This window comes from Ostrinia nubilalis, chromosome 9 (assembly GCF_963855985.1).
Source record: "Ostrinia nubilalis chromosome 9, ilOstNubi1.1, whole genome shotgun sequence".
NCBI classification, from domain to species: Eukaryota; Metazoa; Arthropoda; class Insecta; order Lepidoptera; family Crambidae; genus Ostrinia; species Ostrinia nubilalis.
In genome coordinates, this window is record NC_087096.1 from 2,382,238 (window position 1) to 2,401,626 (window position 19,389).

General features: G+C 35.5%; 2 protein-coding genes across 2 annotated transcripts in view; one reads left to right on the forward strand and one right to left on the reverse strand.

The window, feature by feature from the left end:
* Nucleotides 1-1,556: 1,556 nt before the first annotated feature.
* LOC135074900 (oxidoreductase-like domain-containing protein 1) lies at nt 1,557-3,010 on the forward strand. The gene is made up of 3 exons (XM_063969273.1): nt 1,557-1,680; nt 1,767-1,878; nt 2,066-3,010. Exons 1-3 carry the CDS (start codon nt 1,637-1,639, stop codon nt 2,264-2,266), a joined length of 357 nt encoding a protein of 118 aa, XP_063825343.1. The 5' UTR covers nt 1,557-1,636; the 3' UTR covers nt 2,267-3,010.
* A 1,057-nt stretch (nt 3,011-4,067) lies between these two features.
* Nucleotides 4,068-19,389, reverse strand: part of LOC135074795 (guanylate cyclase 32E) — a 61,444-nt gene continuing 46,122 nt past the window's right edge. Inside the window, exons 11-20 of the mRNA XM_063969176.1 lie at nt 16,389-16,686; nt 12,924-13,115; nt 12,284-12,461; nt 11,268-11,408; nt 8,982-9,105; nt 7,328-7,396; nt 6,529-6,688; nt 5,793-5,995; nt 5,470-5,545; nt 4,068-5,385 (exon numbers count right to left, since the gene is read on the reverse strand). Coding sequence (XP_063825246.1) covers nt 5,174-5,385; nt 5,470-5,545; nt 5,793-5,995; nt 6,529-6,688; nt 7,328-7,396; nt 8,982-9,105; nt 11,268-11,408; nt 12,284-12,461; nt 12,924-13,115; nt 16,389-16,686 — 1,653 coding nt within the window. The 3' untranslated portion in view covers nt 4,068-5,173. The remainder of the gene's footprint in view (nt 5,386-5,469; nt 5,546-5,792; nt 5,996-6,528; nt 6,689-7,327; nt 7,397-8,981; nt 9,106-11,267; nt 11,409-12,283; nt 12,462-12,923; nt 13,116-16,388; nt 16,687-19,389) is intronic.

Here is a 19,389-nt window from a genome sequence, read left to right on the forward strand (position 1 = left end):
ATAAGCCTTATGGTTTAAACAATATCCGATATTTTTTCATATAGGTGTACCAGAATCTCATGGCAAACAAAAATATTGGAAAAGTGTGTTTTTCATATGGCAATTGTCTATGGTTTAATTGTCACCTGTCAAAGAAAATTATGAAATCTGTCAGCCGCTGCAAAAATTTTGTAATCTCTTCTTGAATATTTGTTATTTTTGTGAAAAAGTCGAATAAGCTCAAGCAAGTCATATTGTTTTCAATGTGAATTGTAAAATAAGGCATAATTCAAAGTCAATCTTTGATTCTAAAGCGCGTCGTCGAGTTGACAGTAAGTTGGACTGAAATGTTTTGATACATTTAGTTTATTACCCAAATACGTCACAAGGAGGGTTATGTTTTTTTTATATTATTCTTAATAGCTGCTTTATTGGGGTTTTCAGGTATATCTCACAAATTGGTGCAGGGGAATGGTCAAAATGTTATGACCATGTAAAGAAAATTGAAAAAGGTTTTATCTCTTTATCTTGATCATCTATTGAAGAACAAGAAATTGCAAGTGGAGTTCTTAGAATCGTTTTCTAGTTCTGAATGAAGTAATAAATTAAAAGTATAATAATATTAGTTACTTAAAGTAATAATACGATTTATTTATTTTTCAAGACATTTTCCCGATGTATAACAACATTCTTCATACACATTGGAAGCATTGTACCGCAACGTTGGAAGATGTGTACCGGCCAAACGTTGCCCGGTTGGACGATGACGAACACTACCAGTCGCAACACAGTTTTTACTTAGCGGCGGGTAGGGGACGGAATCTGATACATTTTGCCACCCTCATTATTGCTTATTCAGTAGTACTTTTTACTATTAATATAATTTATGTAAAACTATATTGTGTAAACAAACAATGTACCTACACTTACTGATAAGTTATGTTTTTGTTGATTAGTTAGTAAGAATAATGGATGGCTCAATAAAAATATTTTTGATTTTGATTTTGACGTACCTACATACCTACCTAAAATGTATATTCGTACTTCATGTTCATTAATATTAAAGTCATAAAAGTAAAAAATTAAACAGTATCAAGATCGTTTATTCCATTTTCCCCAGTATTGCTCTCAACAAAGTTTATTTTCCCTATTTGCCATGAGATTCTGGTACACCTATACCATTGCATTGCATAAAGCTTAGTTTTTATGGAGAAGTACCTACTTCTTTTGCCAAAAATTAAAGCTAAATATTTTCAGTGTATGGAAGTTTACTAAAATGTCGTTTTCTTGCAACTGTGTAAACCGCAGGTGTAAACGCACAAAGATAGCAAAGTTTTGATTAATTTATCAAGGGTCTGCATATTACTTTGCTCTATGGGTCTGCTGGCCACATAAGTTATATGGAGTTATGGAATGTTATTGAAAGACTGAAGAGTATTCTTTTTTCTTAGATTGGAAAAGTATTCGATGCTGTCTCCTAGCATGATTTTTACTCGAAGGCTGGCAAATTAGTTTCAACTCTCAGCACAAACAAGTGTCAAAATACAAAAAAAAAGTTAAAAATTATAACCTCAAAAAAGTAGGAAAATATTTTGGTTTTTACGTTCTAATCGAATTATTTAATCATTTCAAAGAATTATTTTATAAATATGCATAAATGTTGAAATCCAAAGCTTTATTACAATCTGCCAAGATAACTTTGTAAGTATTTTTTCGTTTCTTATGAAAATTGTTGTCCAATAAACTTACTACTACTTCGAAATTATATGTTTATTTACTCTTTTCAGGGTAAAACCAAAAGAATTAACAGTTCTTACACACTCCAAAAGAACATGTACTACTCAAACAAGTGCTACAGAAGAGGAAAAAGAAAAGGAACTCGAGAGGATAGCCAAAGATGTGAGTTTTTAGAAATTTCATTTCTTACACTAATGTTTTGCTTTGAAAACAAATCGTTTTGTTACCAAACTGTATCTAAACATCGTTGTTTCTTATCGGCAGCTAAGAAGTTACTCAAATAATCCAAAAAGTCACAATAATACAAACCTCCTTAGACCGAAGTTACGTTTTTTTTTTTTACTTTCAGGCCTCAATAGATGACCCTCCTACGGCTTGCTGTCGCTCTGGCTGCTCCAACTGTGTGTTCATAGTGTGGGCTGAAGCACTAGCCAACAAGATGCAGAATGCAGGGCCGGAAATACAAGAAAAGGTACTTAAAATGGTGGATGATCCCTCAATGAAAGCTTACTTGGAAATGGAACTAAGGATTCGGTTTAAAAAAAAGTAGATAGATGTAGATATAGTCAGCAGCATATGAGACTAAATTTTTTTGCTTGAAAATGTCATCTATCTCAACTAATTAAGGTGTAACAAATAAATGAAAATGTGAAAATAAATAAAAAAATAACAGTGATTATGTCTTAATATGCTGTTGTCCATACACTTTAATATGTAGTCCTGTAGATTATTGTAACTAGTTTTACAGTAGATAGACCTGTAAATAAGTTTGTGCTATTAAATTTGATTGTTAATAAGATATTAAAATTTTGTAAGTAATTAAGATGTTATCCATCTATATAACTAGTCATTAGATATTATTGTTGTTCCTTATATCTATGTATTTGGAATGTAATAGATACCTGATAATAAAATACTGTTATTTATTTATCTCTATCTATCTGAGTGGTTCTTAAACCTTTAAGTCACGAGGGACCATTATACCAAATTTCTATCTTGTCAGGACCACTTTTTTTTTTTTTCATTATCCTGTAAAAGGGGTGGTCGATTTCTCGCCCACTGTGCGCCGTTTGCATTGTTTACTCGACTCTTCACGTCACGTCACTTGTTTATTACGACGTCTTCGCGGACCACTTGAAATTCCTCCAGGGACCACCAGTGGCCCGCGGACCACCGGTTAAGAACCACTGAATTCTATGTAAACCCTGTCTGCCATCTCTCTTATCTATCTTGGAGGGGTAAAAGAAAGTGCAATGAAATTTTATTATAAAAATTTATTTATTCATCATCAACAGCCAACAGTCATTTAAATATATTTTTCACATCTATTTATAATTGTTAAGATACAATATTTCATTAGGTAGGTGAGTTAAAATACATTGATAATAACTTAACCTTTCCTTATACAGCATGTATAAACACATTTATGCACTACAAACTATAGTCTCCAAAACAGAGTAGGCAATAAATGCTTATTAACTTCATAATAATAAGTATTAAATTACTTAAAGTATCTTTAATCTTGACATGTTGCAGCACTTGCAGCTTACAGTATAAAATACAGTCTGAGATTATTATAACAAAGTTATTATTAAAACAAATTATCTAAGTACTTACTTAATTATTAGGTATAAAATTTAAGATACTTCTCAAAGCATAGAAATAAATTTAAACAAGTCATTTATTAATTAAATATTACTGGTGTATAAGTATACCTAAGATCATTTTGAAATGAGTTAATAGTACTGAGAATACTCAAAAGTTTTCTCTGATTGTAACCAATCTATCCCAACTGTCAAATTGAATGAAAACGGTTATAATTTATTAAGTGATTGTGAATTGAACTAAAATTGATTGATTAATGATAGGGTTCTTAGACAAGTATTACACCACACAATATTATGCAGGAAAGACCTAGTTCGTAGGTACTTTACTTTACTAAGTAATAGTCTGTAGCTACTGTAGGTAAGTAGGTACGATTAGATTTAAGAACATAGGCAGGCAGTATCGAGTATCAATACCATAATTTACGTCACAGCAGATCAAAAAGATGATTATATTATACTAAGTACTTTGTATTCACAGAATTTTTCATTGAAAGCGACACTATTCCTTGGTGTAATTAGTATAGGATATGTTTATGATTATTTCAAAATCTCCAAATTCGATTACAAGGGTGGGTATTTGACAAGGGAGAGAAAATTTTATGTCCTTAGTTCCCTAGTCCCTAATACCAGACGAGCGCGGAGAGACCCGGCAAAAAAAAACAGATTTAAAAAACTATTATTTAAATATCACGTAAGTGTGTAACTTAAGACAAGATAAATAATGTAATTGATCTAATTTGAGCACAGCAATTCTTTATATCTCTTCAATAGTCGATCGATTAAAAGCTTTCAAAATGACATACAGGTAGGTAAATTCTATGGCAGGGATTGGCTGAACTACTTAGGTATTTATTTTAATATGGAAAGGGTCTAATCAGTAGGTAGGTAGGTATATTATAGTTAGTAGTATTCTAGAAAAATACATCGAAAAAGTATTATTTCTTACTATAGGTACCATCGTTTTTTATCTTACCCTATACATTTACGAGTATATTTAACTCATGAACATTTATCTTAATCTAAATTTTCGAATAAACCTAGATCCAAGTTTGCAAATCCTGCGCAGATCGAATATCATAATATTCAATTTGAATATAATATTCTATTAAAATTCAAGTTTATACTTAAATAGATATATTTTAGAGTTGGTATTTTCCGTTTTTCCTTTATTTTCAATACAATCTTCGAGTTACAATCCATTACCCTGAGAGTGACCAACAAATCCGTATAACTACCTACTTACTTTCTTCTTAACCTCACGTGTGCTTTACAATTATATATTTGATTTAATTTATAATACTGACTGTCCATGTCGTTGTATTTTACACATAGAAGCCGTTCAACAAAACTATAACGGATTAAAAGTTGACGAAAAGTCGTCACGATTTGGTCGCATTCGATCAGAGTGACCCTTTTTGGACGGAATCGCATTGTTCCTTTAAATTGAAAAGTATTAAAATATGTAACTTTCAATAAAAATAATACTGGACAGTCTTTCGCAAGAATTGATGCTGTTTTGTTGAATTTCACAAAAAGCAAGTCGCAAAATACTAGCTAAAATTGGTTTACAACCAAAAATCATAATCTACACAATACAGCCTCTGAAACGCTGCTAGCTTTCTGGCCCTTATAAAGGCGTCTTCCCTATCGTTTTCCCTAAAGTCACACTCGTAAACCATCTTATACGAACTAAAAACGTCTTGCAAATATACGCTTTGTTCGTCTATTTTACAATATATATTTGGCAAGACAATATCGTCCGTATATCCATTAAGAATGGGTTTCCAAGAATCGTTGCTCTCGTTCTTTGCCCATAAGTAGTTGAGCGTGTGACCTCCTAATGGTTAACGTCAGTCCTCGCAGAAGGTCACGGCTGGGGCAGAATGATGGTCTCGTTGGGGGACGAAGCAAGCGCAGGCTGGGGGTCCAGGGGAGGACAGAGCTGATCCTGGGCCTAGAGAGCCTCCACAAGAGAGACGAGCTCGATCGCGGATGTTCATAATCGACCTGTGAGGACTCCACCACTCTTCGTTGCTTCCCTCGATGCCATCCAATTCAGGCTCTGAAAAACCATAATATGTACATATCAATAATAATCAGAACTAATGGTGAATTGATACTACAATAACAACGGTTTGATACATACGGTGTCTGTAAAAGCTGTATGTTCTGCGGACGTGATCTTCACCAGTTAGCCACCAAGTTTTCAGCTCTCCTTTTCCCTGTTGAAAAAAGAAAGGTTTTAAGTCATTTATCAAGCAACCTACGATTGTTTAGCATTGGCTTATCTAGAGTTATTTTTCAGGGAGGTACGATTAGGGTCTTATAGTATTGTAGATTTACTATTTCTGAGATTTTGTGGGGTGGGCACAGGATCATTCTGGGGTGGGCAATAGGCAGTGGGTTATCAATCTTCGAGAAACCTACTTTTGCAATATTTCCATTTGAAACTGAAACTTGTCTATCTACCTTGATGTTCATAACCCCCCTCTCCTTGAAGTGGTAGCCGCCATGATGTTTCAACAGCTTATACGTGTCGTGGCTTATGTGTATCTTCTGCGGTTCACCGCTGGACTCCATTCGGGCTGCAGTATTGACGGTGTCGCCGAATAAGCAGTATCGCGGCATTTTGATTCCCACCACGCCGGCAGCGCATTTTCCACTGTGTATTCCTGAAGTAAATCGTTTCAAAATTAACTTTGGTCAATATTTTCTATCGGAAATTGAGGTTTTATTTAACTTTGACGTCCTTTTTTTCTTGGAAACCAAAACGCAGGACGAAAAAAGCGCTGTCGCGGAAGTCTAAGGCTACGGCCGGATACTCGGTAACTCGCGGCGATGTTGCGACTCTACCCCCCACTCGGGCGATGACGGAACGCGCCGCGGAGATTTTAGTGGGTATACTCTGTCTTTTTCAGGACGGAGCAACCCTGTCCCCCGACAGTGGTGACGGTGCGCAAAGCATTTCTTCCGCGACAAAATAAGGGACCAAAAAGGCGCAGCATTTTAGTTATCTTAAAGATGGAAAAATCACTAATTGTAGAATCGTTCCCTTTTTTTAATAGTTGTCATGAGACCAAAAAGTTCTAGTCTGTGCCTACAATGGTACTGCTTAGTATTCTCACGTCGTCTAAACAACGCGGCAGCGGAGTAAATCTATCCACAATCCATAATTTTCTAGAATTAACATAGTTTGGACACTTACCTATCCTGATATGCAGCCTGGCAGCAGGCGTGTGCCTCATTCGTATCTTGGGCACTGCATCGAGTATGTGCAACGCTAGAGATGCCACTTCTGCAGCGTGTCGGGAGCACCTCTTGGGCAAACCACCCACGACCATGTAAGCATCACCTATCGTCTCCACCTGCGATATGAAAACGTTTGTTACATCTGATGAAGTCCTAGCTATAGATCGTTTCATCCAAGAAGACGCGCCCCACCATTCTTTCGCTAATGTTTGAGTGTTATCGGTACACGCTAAAATACCCATGACTGCCACGCACCACACTACAATAATGACGCTCGGATTGCTCGGATCAAACTCCCCGCACCCCGAGCTTCCCTCGACCAAAAATTGGTGGGGCGCGTCTTTGTGGATGAAACGATCTATACACGAAAAGATAAAGGGCGTAGAACGCCCACTGACTGGCCACATGGTGGACAACAGTGTCAAGGCTTTTGGATCAAAGACCAAACAACACAAGACGAACTGTCTTGGGGCCTTAAAACGGGGTGGGTCGACCACAAAATTGATATGGGAAAGGGCACAGAAAAAAAAGATTGTTTAATCTTGATCAAATATTTCAAGCTGTTTTTGGCTACATATTTGCTCCCAAACAATACCTTTTCTGGGTAATCTGTTTTATTTAGGATTTCCCAAAATGTTTATTTTTATTGTTTAGTGATCTTATATCCATGACATAGATACAGTGAGAATAGCAATATCCAACGTATTTTTATCAAGATATTTTTCGTGAAACTGAATACATTTTAAACAACGTACCTTATAAACATTGTAGTTCGATATAATTGCGTCGCAGCACGTGTAGAGCTCGTTTAAAATCTCAACTACCTGCAAAGTTATAATGTATGTAAAATAACAGTTTCAACATTGAAAATAACAAAATGGGTTAGAAACAACTTCGCTACTTTCGTAGAACAACTTCATAATATTTCTTTCAAAAACTTTATTCTCAAATTCATTAAGTCAACTGTTATTTTAATTCAAAGTTTTGCCTTGTCTTCCAATTCTAGATGTCTAGGTGTCTGTAACTGAAATGTGACCGTTGAAACGCAAATACCAATTCTTAAGTCTTTAATAATATTATCGAATTTACGATGTTCCATTTAAACTTGGGATGGGTTTACAAAACTCTTAGTGGATGACTGACGACCTTAAAAGGTCGCGTTTTATCCTTGACAATAATTTGTCTTCAGTTGCTATTACAAGTTATAAGTTAGAACTTATTTTGTACATTTTTAGAAACGTACAATGTTGTGGAAACTTCCGGTAGCCTGTCGTAAGTTGAAGGATCAAACGTTAGGTACTAATAGGTGAAGTTTGGTTGGAGTTTCTCTCAGTAGTTTTAGGAGCATAAACTAGTTATTTAGGTATTTGCTATTTTCTTAAACCAGTGAATCAGATCAGTACCTATTAGTCGAACAATGGATGGATATCTACTCCAAATGAACGGTTACCCTAAAATTCTCACATCCTAACTATCGGTTGCCTTAGTATCTTATTCGCCATTGTTCTGGTTAGATTGGTTGGTATTTGGTAGGTTGCCAAGATATTATCTTCGATCCTATCCTTTGTATTGTGATTCGAAATTCAGAGAATTCTAACGTTCCCTTTTTGGACCATACCTACTCGTAATTGTTTCGTCTAGCCGATACTCGTGTCCCAAAATATAATTCGTCGAAGAAAGTAAATAATTACGATTTTAATTTTCTTATTGCCTAATGGAAGAGTTCTATTTCGTCGTATATTAGTTTCCAACGTCTTCGCAATAGCGAATTGAGAAAACATTTAAACAGCATTGTAGATGTTTATCTAGCAGGGACGGTTAATGTAGGACAACGGTGTGACATTCTTGTTAGAGGTCAAGTTTTCAGACGACCAAATTCTAGTCTACCTTAAAATTAGCTACTGATATATTTGAATATAACTTTCTCTATTACTTAATATGTAATGACGTCGTTAGAGATAGAGACAGATAGATCTTTTAATAAAATCCTCGTTGAATACTCCCCCGAGATTAAACTGGCGTAATAACATAATATTAGTTATATACCAGCCATCAACCGCAACCTTTACATCCTGAAGATAACGTCTGTTGTTTAAAATTTTCAATTGGGACCATGACTACAGTACAATTAAAATTTCGGAAAATCTAAATGCTGGCTCTTTCCTTGCACAAAGGCTTAGTATTGCCATTCAGCGAGGAAATGCAGCCAGCATTCTCGCCTCTTTGCCTCACGGACACACTTATTTTTGAGTAAAATAAGTTTATATTTTTATTTTGTGTAGAGTTAAGTTTGCCTTAGTTTTAAAAAAAATCTGTTTATTGTTAATAAAGTTGAATGAATACCTCAAATGTAACGGACTTAAAAGATATTTTAACCGAAATCGAATAATTCTTAAGTGCTATACTCACTTGCATAGGTGAGTTGGTGGCAGCTAGGCCAGTAAAGCCGACGATATCACTAAAGTAAATTGTCACACACTCAAAGCTCTCCGCCTGGACATGCTCCCCACGCTTCCAAGATTCAGCCACTGTCCTGTAAAGAAATAATAATTACAATAATATACGTATATCATTTACTCCAAGATTATCATTCGTAAAGTTTTCTCGTCAAAACTTCTAGATCAGTGGTTCCCAAAGTTGTCTGGGCTAAGACTTATCTAATACAAGTTCCCAAACTCGGGATCCACCTATAGGAAATTTCGCCCGCTGCCCAGCGGTTAGATCGGTAGGGTGGTGTGTCGTTCTACAGGTAGGGCCCATTCAATGTTCGCTCGCGACCCACCACTGGGACCCATAGTTTGGGAAACCCTGTTCTAGATAGTTGTCAACGTCTTTCTATACTATGTTACTTTTTCACACACCACATATTGTAATTACTTTCTCAGAAGCAGACATAATTATGTCTGCTAATCTGCCTCTATCATTACTCTTTGCGTGACGTATATTAATGTTTACTAAAAACACATTCATTCACATAGACATCTGAAAAGCCTGTATACCTACCCTACATACCTAGATAAGATTAAGTGTTGAAACTAAAACGTTTATTAAGGTACGTAGCACCATTTACTTCATGTTTAATCACCTTAATTTCTACTCTAATCCCTTTTAAACCCCTCAAATGTTCGCCATGACCAAGGTTAAGTGCTTCATATAATAAGCAGATGCTGTATTAAATGCTTACTACCTGAACTTCTGAATGATATTATAATACCTTGTACCTATACCTTTCTTGCAAATAAAAAGTTTTCTATTCTATTCTATTCTATTCTATATTACAGCTCAAACTCATTGAAACTAAGAGTAGTTGTAGATTAGATTCTTGATTTTCATTATAATATATTTCTAGTTGGTTTAATAAATAGTGAAAAGAAAACAATCAAAGTCTATTTCAGAACATCAAAGGCGTAAAAAAACATTAAACGTAGGTCGATGTCAAGTAAAAACAAAATTGGAAATCATTCGGCTCTTAATTGCTTAGTTGATTAAACGTGGTCCTTCGAGCCGGATCGTTTCTTTTGAATTTAAGAAATTTCAAAGGAACACTCTTAACTCTGTCCTTGCTCTTCACAGCTGCCTGAGCCAAATATATTTTCATTTATCAAACTCAAATGGCACTCACAAAAAATACAAACTGGCTTTATTATCCTACGTAAAATTAGCTGTCACAGAAAAGATGATCGATTATTGTCCCCTGGTATAACGAAAGCTAAACTTTTATAATCTTTAGGTCTTGTACACATTATTTTGGTAAGAAAATAATATGATACAGTAATTGTCTTTAGAACATAACACAGCAACATTAATTCCACTTTCACGTTATAAACCAGGAGTAGCGTTTTCATTTTATATTCACGTTTAAGGTACACAGTTATGGTCCTTTGTGCCGGACCGCATGTTATTTTCGGTTCCTTCCTGGAAATGGTAACTATGTTTAAATAACAGTTTGGATCGCTTGGGTTCTTCTTAAGGCTCCATAAGAGCCAAACTTCAAAGGTTTTTTTTATTAGCCTTTTATTTTTATATCTTTGTTTTAATACTACCTTTTCGCCCGCGGCTTCGCCCGCGTGGAATTTTTCTGTTTTTTATATAAGATATGACACTCAGCAATAATGTGGCTTTCTATTGGTGAAAGAATTTTTAAAATCGGTTCAGCAGTAGATCCCGAGATTACCCCTTACAATTTAACATTTATTTATTTATTTATTGATAAAGGTACACCAACAGCATTTAAGACATTCACAGTATACAACACATATTAGGGTTTTAGTTTAAATATGTTTGCCAATTACAGGTATACACAACAATTTCCAAAACATTGCAGCTTATTAAATATATTATTTGTGTATACAAAACACTAAGAATTTCACAACCAACGAGTCAAGCAATAAAGTTTTCCTATCACGAGTGTGTACTGAAAGGCTGAAAATGATTGTTTAATTTGGTTTTGAATTTGGTAGAGGAATCGTTGAAAATGTCAATATCTGGTATTATGTTTTTCGTTTCGTTGTACAGGTTACATATTCTGGCTATGGGATAGTGTACTCCAAGATTAGTCTTGTGCTTCGGTATGCGGTAACATTAAAATACAAACACACAAACTTTACCTCTTTATAATATTAATATAGATTTGACGATTTGTGAGCACTATTTTTAATAGTCCATGCAAAAAATGGAATTTTGACTTTGATTTACCTTGGCAACATCCTGTTGAGAAGGTCGTCTGTCCTCCGTTTTTCTTCCAATAGTTGCTTAGTCCTGGCAGCGAGTAGTGCTTCTAAGTTGGACGCGTACTTTTCCATCATGGACAGCATATTGTCGAATATGTTTGTCTTCCTGTATAGACAAAGCATATACATCATATATTTTCGTTTCGCTTCTTTTAATTTCAAAATGAGTTACCACATCAAAGAACAGGTTTAGCTAAAGTACTATTGTCTCAAGACTAAATTGAGTTTTCAAGAGTTGCGCTAACGTATTTATTATTTATGAGAAACCAACATTTCTGCAAGGCAAAGCTTGTTTCTGATTAAGAGAATTACTTAAGTAAACAGTTCGTCTAAAGGAAAGCATTAAAAGGAAGTTAATTTACGCTGATGTTCCGTAAAGTAGCGTCAAGGGAAGTTTTTTTTAAATGACTATATTATCTACCTACTGATTCAAGCAATTCATTCGTACAATTTCATGAATGGTTACCCAAAAGCTGTTCATAACACTAATTCCAACTTCATAAAAGTAAATCGCAGATGATTAATTGTATTTGAATATCTGTTTGCCCCACATTAATTATTTGCCGATATTGTTCTTGGGTGGGTATGGGTAGTTACGCCATGTGAATTGGGTAATCTAATTGTTATCTATCTGTAAGTGTTACTATAAACAGTGAGTTTTGGCATGTTTTGGTCCCTTGGAATTTCTTGGCACGTGTTCAAAACTAATATAAAGTTCATATCTGAAAGACTAGCTGATCCGGCGACCTTTGTACCGCCTATGCACATCAAAAATAATATATTCTAATAAGTACTGTTTATTTTTTTAAATCGGTCCAGTAGTTTCGAATTATATTCAATACAATCAAATCTGTCCTCTTTATAAGTGTAGATATCTTATAGGACTGCAAAAATCCTATCCATAAAGTGAATCAAGTGCTTGGGTGAGAGGGACCTATAGTCTTCTGTAGTGTCTCATACATAAATGTTGAGTTGACTTACATGCCAGCATGCATGTCCTTTAGCCTCAGCCTCACCAAACGCAAGTCCGGTCGTCTATCAGGTCGCTCGCTCCAGCAGGCATTCAGAACAGCTAGAACCGAAGGTCGTGCTGCCAAACCGCCCAGTGGAGGCCGAAACAGTATTCCACCGATCGGCTGGCGGACTCTGCCTATTATTTCTAAAACAGTATAAAAACTGTGAAGTTAACGTGAATTTTCGTAGGTAGGTTACGATATTGTGTTTGCTAAAAAAATATTCATTACTAAAGGAACAAAGAATTTTTAATCAAATTAGGTACCTCGTAACACATTCCGTAACTAAACTATTCTCTTACGGTTCCTTATAAGAAATTGCTAATATTGTTTTATGTATTCCTGGAAGTTGTTAGTCATTTTTTATTCAGCTATTGTATAAGTTTTTTTTTAATGTAGGCCAAAAAGTAAATGAAGTGAAAGTTTCATAGACTGCGGAGCGGAATAAGTTAATCAAAAGAAAAGTTAAGAGTAAAACTTTGTCCTTGCTTCACTTTTAATGTTATTTTAAAATTGCAAACTTTACTTAGACTCTACTAGCCTCAAGGGAAAACCGTTAGTATGTTTTCAAAAGTTTCTAACTTAGTAAGTAATAAAAAATAAATTACCAGCATTCGTAAGGCTTGTGTCGCCCCAAGGTCCATTCCTTCCCAAAATCTCGTACAGTATAATTCCAAAGGAGTACACATCCCCCTTCTGGGAACCTCTGGGAGGTGGGTTCGGGTCCCTCAGGAATTCCGGTGCCCTCCACAGCATACGTCTCTCCATGCGCAGAGCGTCTTCCGCGTCGGCACAACCGCCTACGGAAATGGCAATGCCAAATTTTGTATGGAAGGTGGCGTCGTTTTTTTTCGCGCGGCCATCGACCAAACCTTATTTTTTTATTACAAAATAGTGTGATAAACCAAACTTACTATGACATGTATACCTACCTCTAAACTCAGTTTGAACTGAGTTACGAGCATTAGAAGTTTGATGATTTTACATACTAGATTTGCTTTCCGCACGCAAGTTTTGTAAGAAATTGCAACAAAGTAGTGACATTGTATGTGTAAACAAACAATATCATCCATTATAGGCTCCAGCCATCAGTGTGGAGCAGAATCAGCGCAATAAAAAAAGACGTCACTATTTTGTTGCAATTTCTTACAAAACTTGCGCGCAAAAAGCAAATCTAGTATGTAAATCATCAAACTTCTAATGCTCGTAACTCAGTTCAGACTGAGTTTAGAGGTATACATGTCATAGTAAGTTTGGTTTATCACACTATTTTGTAACCAAAAAACATGGTTTGGTCGATGGCCGCGCGAAAAAAAAAGACGCCAATTTCCGGCATTGTCTTTTGTAATTTGTAAATCTTTGTCATTGCTAATATTATATTACAAAATCTCTATTTAAACAAAAGTGTTCATTAACATAGGGATTAGGGATATTATCCGAACTCATGATTGGCGTTATCACATTATGTAATATAATATTAAGGTACTATCGTATTTATCCCTTAACAAGTAGTAGTAGAAGCTTTGCTTAATTTGGAGTAATAATTGTATTAGTGTGATAGTTCAAAGTTCAAACAGTTCATTCACCTACTTAATTCACAATGTCCCAATAATCATATTATTATCTGATTCGACCTTGGTTTAATGTGAAACCGAACTGACATGTTGTGATGCGACCTAAATACGTTACCTAATACGATTCAAACCGCAAACGTACATTACAATATGCAATACTTACAAATTGTTTAAAACAACAAATAATATTTTTTAATAATTGGAAACACCTATCTTTTATTTGCAGTGTCATTAATCATCGCCCTTTTGATATATTTCGTCCATAAATAACTATTGGAATTCAAATTGATTGGATGCTTTTGCAATTTAAAAATATTTTGATGCAGCATTTTTTTCCCTCAATTTACCCTTAATTTTTGGCTGGAGAGTTATAGATAGCTTCATCAAACTTGTAATCTATACTTATAATAAATCTGTAGAGAGGTCAATTCTGTACATGAAATATATTTTCAAAATAACTATCAGGGGGTGATTAGTGATCGATACTGATGCCAAAAATGCAATCAGTAAAATTTTTGTCTGTCTGTCTGTCTGTCTGTCTGTCTGTATGTTCCTTATAGAAACAAAAACTGCTCAACGGATTTTAACGAAACTTGGTACAATTATTCTTCATACTCCTGGGCAGGTTATAGGATACTTAAGAATTCCCACAGGAACGGGAATTAGCGGGAAAATCCTTTTGTATGAAAAATCTAAACCGCTTAAGTTGGACGCTTGAAATTTGGCATGCAGGTACCTTAGTAAACTGAAAGCTTAGTTACAACAGGATATTGCAAAATTCCCACGGGAACGGGAGTTACCGGGAAAAAACATTTGTATGAAAAAATCTAAACCGCGTAATATAGACGCTTGAAATTTGGCATGCAGGTACCTTAGTAAACATAAAGCTTAGTTACAACAGGATATTGCAAAATTCCCACCGGAACGGGAGTTAGCGGGAAAAAAATTGTATGAAAAAATCTAAACCGCGTAAGATAGATGAAGGGGGTAAAACGGGATCCACGCGTACGAAGTCGCGGGCGGCCGCTAGTCTGATATAAAATTTTAAACTCGTTTACAACCGCAGTAAGTTGTTTCTTACGGCGGTTTCTATCATCTAAATTGACTCAATTTTTTGTAGTCGCATTATGAAACAAACTTTCGGTCATCATAATGGACCACTATTTTTTGGACGTATTAGATAACCACTATTCGTTTATTGCCAAACAAACGCAGCTGGATCGTTATCATTAACACTCCGAGGCCTACAGTAAAAGCGTGGGCTTTATGGGACATTACTATAAGAAGAAATAGCCCCCAGATGCTTTATTGTCCATAAATATATCTGACGAAATGGCTTAATGCGAGCAAAAGGTTTGAATCTCAATAATGTTGGCATATATGCCTTTCTCTTATCCAAGTTGTTTGTTTAATGAAACCATATCGGAGTTGAGGAAGCTCTTTATTAAAGAAGAAATAATATTTTTCATTTTGAAATAATAAACAACATTTTTATTGAATGAATAACATAATAATATGTCTGAAATCACACACAACCTCAAAAACCCGACTCACTGTCGCGAAACAGTGTACCGAGATCTCATCTCAATTATACCCAGGGGTAATGGGTTGATAGGCCCAGCTCTATCAAAATCTAACCATTCGACCATTTCGCACTAAAAATATTTTTATGACAATGTCGTGCTAATCTTTACGTGCCCAGGCTGCAATATCGTTCGCGAGAATAGGTCCGTTTGCGATAAAACCGGTCGGATTTGGGCATGGCCATTATTATGCCCTTTTCATCGCGATGCGTAATCCAAATTACGTGCACTGAAAGTATGTATCTTGTTTGCAGCATACATTTTTATTTATTCATTTATTTCCTCCTCCCTAATGTTTTACTGGTAACACGCAAACGTGCAATTCAATGAGGGTAGGATGTTGATTGAATTGTATCGTCCTGACCAAAATATATCACGCTTTCTACCCGAATATGAAACCCTTCCCAATTTGTTTCCTTCGCAACACCTTATTTTTAGCGTTATAAAGATGACACAAAAATAACTTTCCCGTTGGTCATTCCGCTCATCAACCCAATGTATGTTTGTCCCAATAAATTGAAGTTTTATATTCCAAACGCGATCATTTCCTGCGGTGTGATAGGTTTATTTGCCTCTGACATAAATTGAGTATGATAAAGCAATTTGCTTTCGTCAAAAGACACGTATTCTATGATAGGATTTTAGGACGAAATACATACAAAAAGCTCCTTCAAATCCTAAATCAAACTCATCCTAAACAAATTGATAAAAAATTTACATAATGCAATATTAGGTACTAAGGGCACTGAGGGTGGATTCGACCAAACAAGAGTAATATTAATATCAGAATAAATCGTCAGTTATTCGACATTTTGACATAATTCCCATACTGAAACTGACAATGTTCCCGTTATACCAAGAGTTATTCTCGGATAAAAGTTTGGTCGAATCGAGCCTAAGCTAAAAGGAAACTTACTCTTCAAGTTATGAAGTCCATAATCGCAGATCTGTAGCACCCACCGGCTGTCGACCAAGCAGTTGCTCGAGGTCAGGTTCCCATGGGAAATCAGTGCGGAGTCGTGCAGATACGTCAAGCCTCGGAGTAAGTCCGCCACCAGACTAGCCACGAACATGTCATCAAGGTGCAAGTCTCTGTCGGCCAGGACGCGGGCAAGGGAACCGCGGGAGCAGTACGCTGAGACGATGCAGGCAGCGCCACTTTCGACGCAAACGCCAACGAAGGCGGTAAGATTCTCGTGGCGGAGCTCCCGTATCTAAGAAAAATGCACGTAGTCATATCAGCATGTTCAGGTAAATAAAATAATATTAAATTCTAAGCATTGTGAGAGCGAAATGATGGCTTATAGGAAAAAGCCTACAATCAACACCATTTAAACTCTACATTTTTGTTACAAAATAGCATAATATTACAACAACATAAAATGTCAATGTCTATCTTGATAGGCTGTAGTCTGTACTCTGTACATAATAATAATTATTATCTAAGAACCTAGATCTGACAAAACAAGTTATTATAACTTTTATCAGAATAAGCAGGTAATTGGGACTGAAATGTAGGTATGTAGTCATGTAAGTAGCTTATTATTTTACCCACTTCGAACTAGGTTATCCGAAATACCTTTATGATAACATTAATTAGTTAAAGCTATGTCCAACTAAGTTGTTCAATAAAATAAACTAATTTATAATAACCCCCATTAGTTTTTTTAGTGACCAAATTTTTACTGTTCCCATGCTACCACTCAAAAAGATATAATAGTTTCTGAAACTATCCGACCCTCGATTCCGAAATAGGATCGCGGACTACAACCTTATCCCACATCAAAGGTCAAGAACGCTATTTAACGAAAGTGTAACAAAATCTCTATTCTGAAATCAGGGGGAGTTTTATGTCTATCGACGTCGCCAACTCGGCGACATGATTGCGAATGTGAGGGAAAGTTTTGGAATCTCAATCTTAATCAGGGTTTCTCAAACGTCTGAAGGTCGTGTTCTGTGAGTGTCGCATTTGTAAAAGTTGATTTTATTCTGGCTGAGGCTGTTGACTCCTATTCCTGTTAAATGGAAGTAGTTAATTGAGGCGTAAGCTTAATTGATAAAGATAGTCGGGGTCAGTTGCCCTTACTGAACTTGCTCGTGTCCCGTTTTTTCAGGGCCATAGAAAACATGTGGTTTTCCAAGTATGGGATACATCTTTGATGTCGGTAGCGTGGGTAGGAAATACGTAAAATATTTTCCTTTTGTAAACAACCCAGTGTTGTATTAATTTAATTTTAATTTTCCCTTCTGAATTGTATTGTCTCATCGTAAATATGTTACGTTCAACAACGATCCAATCGTCAGCCATTGAGAACCGTTAATGAATTTCAAAATGCTTGACTAAAGGAAGATGAATTAATCAAGGAAGCATTGGTACCAAGTCTTGTTGGTTATTTACCTCTGTTAATTAATTACTTCCTCACTGCTTCCGCTCCCAGCTTCCGTTTCCAGTTAGAAGACTGAGATGTCGGGAACTTTATTGGTTTCTTCATTAAGGATTATATTTTTTACCGTCTCAGGTGTTAGCATTGAAATAAGCTGCTCAATTTAGAAGATGTGATATAATTACAAGATAGCCTCGTATAATTAATATGTTCTGAAAATCCTTGCCTCAAACTTTATTATTTATCTATTTGATATCCAACAATTTTCTTAATTTAGACTATTATACGATAGCGTCAACTTTGGTAGTTTAGTTATTTAGTCACAATTTTGTTCCAAAAGTTACGCTACTACCCAGAAAATTGACAACATAAACTTTTGGTTAGGCCACGTGCTGATGTAGTCCAATAAAGTTATGTTGTTAAAATGTTTATATTACATGATATTATAACTTTAAACATCACTGCCAAACACAAATAATGTCAAATAACACGTGCTAACTACACATTGCTTTCATTTTACGTAATGCAATCCAAGTACAAAATGGCTCTCAACATCATGTAAAAGTTCAATTTATCTACTCTCTCTCAGTTTTAATAAAACTATGACATTAACAAACGAAAATGGACAGTATTTTACAAATTGTTCAGAGGGTGTAATTTTTCAGTGTCGTCTCGCTTTCAAAAAATTCCATCTAAATTGTACAAAGTTTAAAGGGAGTTGCGAATGAAAAAATCCAGGAATTTTCAAGTTGAAATATTATGAACATTTAAAGGAAGTAATGCATAATTTAACTCCAAAATTGCTATTTGCTCAAAAAACATATCCCTTAAAATTTTCTGGTATTCTAGAACATGTAATTAAGTCATTCATAAGAAATATACCGGCAAAGTTGTACCAGAAGTAAAAAACATCGTGTCACAAGTGTATTCATTTACTTAATTATTTTGTACTTAAAAAGTTTTCGAGGAGGCGTTACTAGGCGTTAGACAACAGTAGTAATTGAGTAGTTAGTTTGTTTCATTCAACTTTCAGCCTTGGGTCCAAGTTCTACTAGTTCTAAGTACACCATTAATGTTAATTGAAACCCTGGATGCGTTTCCCAATCAACACTCAATGTGAGTTAGCCGTACCTACTCTCAGACGGGTCATTTACTTCAAACAGTAATTGTAGAACTAACTCGGCCCTACAACTTCTCAAGATGAAAAAAGAATATAAGAATACTGTTGAGCAGTAATTCCTAAAACTTTGTGTTCAGTTCCAAATAATTCACGATATGAAAATTTACATCCCATATAAGTACCTACCTAGTTGGTACCTTCTATTTTACTTCGGAAACTGATTTCAATTTTATTCCGATCTTTAAATGTCTCTCTCCCGCTCTCTGACAGGGGTATGGCAGAGAGATTAATAGCGGCGATTCACAGAAATCTTTTGTCCAGTAGACCCCCAGAACGAAGTTTACAACTCTTATAAATAGAAAAGTACTTTAAGGCTAGATATCTCAAAATTCAGAGATCGGATTCTGTTACAG